This window comes from Eumetopias jubatus, unplaced genomic scaffold (assembly GCF_037043125.1).
Source record: "Eumetopias jubatus isolate StellerSeaLion01/CBP00866 unplaced genomic scaffold, mEumJub1_p1.0 scaffold_3, whole genome shotgun sequence".
Classification (NCBI taxonomy): Eukaryota; Metazoa; Chordata; class Mammalia; order Carnivora; family Otariidae; genus Eumetopias; species Eumetopias jubatus.
In genome coordinates, this window is record NW_028274809.1 from 114,646,019 (window position 1) to 114,650,362 (window position 4,344).

The following is a 4,344-nucleotide window of genomic DNA, read 5'->3' on the forward strand; positions in this document are numbered from 1 at the left end:
CCTAGCCTTCAGGGTCATGGATACCTCAAATAGCAACAAAATGGAACGCCTGCTTTCATTTTTTGTATGAATTGAAATCAGAACACTACCTTGAAAAAATACTATAGTCACTTTTGTATCACAGAATTTTACTTCTTTATGCATTAGTGGTTTCTAAGGAGGTGAATCTAATTTCACACTCCTACCCATGCACTAAATGGGCCAACTAGACTACGGTCAATTCACAATACTGGCATCTTCATCAACATATGGTGAATAAAATCCAATTTTAAAATGTAAAAACTAAATATAATTATAGTTCTCACTCTCATCTCCAACTCCACTTAAAATCAAATCATGGGTAGATCAGAAGCTTATTACTAACATTTATCCTGGTAGAACCTAAAGAACCTGTGTTCACATCCACTTCGGCTGTCTGTTAACCGAGTTGTTACCAAAGCTTTTTTTTTTTTTATCAAAATGCTTTTCAACTAGGATTTTCTGGTGGCCCTTCTCACCCCAGGGAACTAGGTCCTACTTCCTGAAGCCTAAGGCATCCACGGTAGGTGATGAATGAACTTCTTTCCTCTGCATCGTACAGTGGCACAAGTTATGCACCAGCCTAGGGGGAATTGAGAAAATGGTCACTCAGATAATTTTCTGTAAGGCTCAAATCTGTTTGAGAAAGGCTGAAATGATATTTATGGGAAGTTAGCATTTTTCAAGCCAAGGAGATTATCCCAGTTCATTCTGCCACAAAGCATAATGCTCTAATGAACTAGCTGTACGCGTTAATCTGAGAATGGGAATCCCAGTCTTCTCATCAGGTTGCTAGTGGGTCACTCTTTATGATATAAAACACAAAGTATGTTTTGGAGTGTAGCCCCAGATAAATCATCAGGAAGTTGGTGTTGATTCACACAGAGGAATGAATCAAATTGGCAAGTGTGTGGTGTTTTGCTGAATAAGGGCTGACAGTACTCAGTGGAAGTTGGAGTGTGAGAAGGACCGGGCTCAGCATTACCACTGTTCATCGGTTTATAAACAAACCGACTCAGACACGACGGCAGGGTGTGCAGCACAGAAAATTCTGCCACCTTCCAGCCACACCCACACAGAGAAAGAGCCTTCCCTGTCAGTGCAGCAATCCGCGTGGGTGACAGATGGGGCACACGTCCGAAATCAGCACATGAACTTACACAGGAAGTAAAACCCAGATACTTTTATTTATTTATACTTTAGAAAGCAAACAGGCTGCCCACAAAGAATGGTTAGGAAACTCAAAGAGTTTTATTTTGTACTGTTAAAAAAAAAATGTAGGTCATCGATTCATCTGTATAAATAATTTTTCTGGCAAGAGTAGTTAACTTTTAACCTTCCATTCAAAAACTTCACAACTTCAAGTATTTGAAATGCACTTAAATTTCCCCTGCCTTTATTTTATATAGTACATTCGCATAGCAATTAGCTGACTCATGAGGTCGAAGAGTTTCTTTAAAAGAAGGTTCAAATCTTTACCGGCATGTAATGGGACAAATTAGCATTCTCTTGGTCAGTATTCATTTTAATAGTACTATTTTTCTTTCATTTCTCCTGAAAGAAAGTGGGGGGAAATAGGCATACCTGTACAATTCAGATCAAAGCACAAAATATCATTTAAAAAATAAATACCTAAGGCATACCTGCCACACTTTTATTTCAATTTCCTCAGCTGTTTAAAAATTATCTCGAGTGTCGCTGCATTTCTACCTGCTTTCTTACCAGCAACCTCTGTGGCTCTCGCCTGCGCTGAATCCGCCTCTGGAGGGTAGCTGCTCATTGTCACTTGTCATGAAGCGTACAGTTTGATATCCTGGGCTTCACAGGCAATTTCAGAAACTCAAATGACACTATATGGACTTGCTCTAAATCTTTTTTTAGTGCAGTTTGGCAAATATCCCAAATGAAATTCAACTCTAAGTTAAAAGTATCAAACAGAGATAGTGCTAAGTGCGTCTGTGACTTTCTGGGCTGCCCAGAGGCTCTGGAGAGCGTAGGAATGGAAAGCCTAATTGCCCCGAAATGAAGTGACTGCAGACACCACCTGCTTTTACCACAGCGGAACAGTCACCCACAGAGACAGCAGGAGCCCAAGGCTGGGCAGCAACACCTGCAAAGGTGGCCCAGGTTGCTGGACTCTTGGGTTGTTGTGAATATCTTTAAAGGTCAACAGCCCCTGCACCCACTTTGCCCCTACCTCCCCATCTCAGCAAGCGTGGACGTTCTCCCCACTCTACCTCACAGTGTTAAGAACAGCAAGCATGGACACACAGAAACCTGCTCTCTTCTGCTTGATCTTCCCCTCCTCCACTCCAGTGCTCTCTCACTTCCAGGCTTTCTCTACCTGCAGACTGGAACTGCACTTTGGTTTTGGTTGCTAGAAAAGAGGTTATTATAAAGCTGTCTGGAGACACCACCGCTAGATGGCCAAGTCACTGGGTCTGGCCCTGCCGCCGCTGGACTTACTGGCCTTGCTTGATCGGCCCGGCTCTGCCGGGAGCAAAGGAGGCGCGTGCATCTCCACCGCGGTGGTCGCTGCCTGCTCCCCGTCGTCGGGAGTCACTGCCAGTTTGCTCTCTCCCAAGCTGCTGCCATGCCCATTCAGCGACAGGCCGGGCGCGCTGCTTCCCGCGCCACCGTCCTCAGGGAGCTGCTGGGCACTGCTTGTAGGGCTCAGGGATGCAGAAGCCGACGCTGGAGGGGAGGCCTTCCTCGCAGAAGTCTGCTGCTCAGCCTCCTGGTTGGCCCAGTTCTGTTCTGTCACTAGCAGGTGGTGGTTGCCATTGTAGAATTTGGCAGCGTGGTCCTTTCCCGGTGCCTCGTTCAGGGCTGCCAGGTTGAAGTCTGTTGCTAGTGGAGGGGCTCCGGGGTAGCCCGTGGCCGTGGCCTTTCCCAGGGAAGAGGCAGAGTGAGTGTAGTAAGGCGGGAATCCGATGGTAACTGTGGGCGGGGCAGAGTGGGAGGGGAGGAGGAGTGGGCTCACACCCCCGGGGTTTGTGGCCCCCACCGTGGATTCAGGGGAGTCTGAGCGATAGTGGTTGGTCATTCCTTGTTTAAGCTTCTTCCAGCCCAGGTGGTAGATCTCCAGCATGTTGAGTAAGAGGGACACGCAGGCCACGGCCAGCATGAAGATGATGAATATGGTCTTCTCCGTGGGCCTGGAGATGAAGCAGTCCACCGTGTTGGGGCAGGGCCACCGGTCACAGCGGTACAGCGGCTTCAGCTCAAAGCCATACAGAAAGTACTGCCCGGCGATGAAGCCCACTTCAAACAGCGTCTTAAAGATGATGTTGAAGACGTAGGTCCGGAGCAGGGCCCCGGCGATTCGGATCTTGCCCCGGTCATCCCGCACCGGCGGCCTGTCCTTCTGGCCGTGGCCGCCCGGCCCGCAGCGCGCAGCCGGCCCGTGGTGCGGGCTCTCACCCTTCAGCAGCTCTTCCTCCCGCTCTTTCTTCTTCTCTTCCATGCGCCCGATGTGCAGCACATGGCCCAGGTAGATGAGGGTGGGCGTGGACACAAAGATGATCTGCAGCACCCAGAAGCGGATGTGGGAGATGGGGAAGGCTTTGTCGTAGCAGACGTTCTCGCAACCGGGCTGCTGCGTGTTACACGTGAAGTCCGACTGCTCGTCCCCCCACACCTCCTCAGCTGCGGCGCCCAGCACCAGGATCCTGAAGATGAACAGGACCGTCAGCCAAACCTTGCCAATGACCGTGGAGTGCTCCTGTGCGTTCTCTAATAGTCTCCCCAGAAAGCTCCAGTCGCCCATTGCTTCAGATTGCTAACCTGCAAGGGAACATTGCTGGTTAATAGGAAGCCTATGACGAGCTGTCCAGTCCAAACACCCCGAGGGGCAGGAATAATCTTTGGCGCTGGAATAATCTTTCCCCGGGGGAGCTGTAGTCCCACTTCCATACGAGGGAGGCGCTGCGGAGCTCTCCACAGCACGAGTGTGCGTGTGCAGGGGTGTGTGTGTGTGTGCGCGCCCGCGTGTCTCCACCATCGCGCTGAGCAGGGTTAGATAAACGCCCGCAGCGCCGGCATAACACGGAGCTCCTCTTACACTAACTAGCGCTGGCGCCAAGGAGATGCCCATGGGCGAGTGAAGCCCTCGCTTCAGAGATGAGGAAACTAGAGCTCCAAAGAGAAATGACCTGCCTGAGGGGAACGTAACTCTCCCCTGGCTTCTAACTCCCCATCCTGTTCTCTTCCAGGGCACAGTCTCCCAGGAGCTCTGGTGCTGCGGGGTACACAGCTTGGGTCCACTCCTAACCTCCACCTTTCTGTTCCTGCGAGGTTATGGTAACTTTCCTGCATAACTTCTGC

At 49.9% G+C, this 4,344-nt stretch overlaps 1 protein-coding gene across 1 annotated transcript; it reads right to left on the reverse strand.

Moving 5' to 3' along the window:
• Positions 1 to 2,437: 2,437 nt before the first annotated feature.
• On the reverse strand, positions 2,438 to 3,787 carry GJA3 (gap junction protein alpha 3). Its single transcript, XM_028107465.1, has one exon. It carries the CDS (start codon positions 3,785 to 3,787, stop codon positions 2,438 to 2,440), a length of 1,350 nt encoding a protein of 449 aa, XP_027963266.1.
• Positions 3,788 to 4,344: the final 557 nt, after the last annotated feature.

What these genes read in the sequence shown, in the direction of transcription:
- GJA3 (XM_028107465.1), bottom strand. Translation starts at nt 3,787, where the DNA reads ATGGGCGACTGGAGCTTTCTGGGGAGACTATTAGAGAACGCACAGGAG.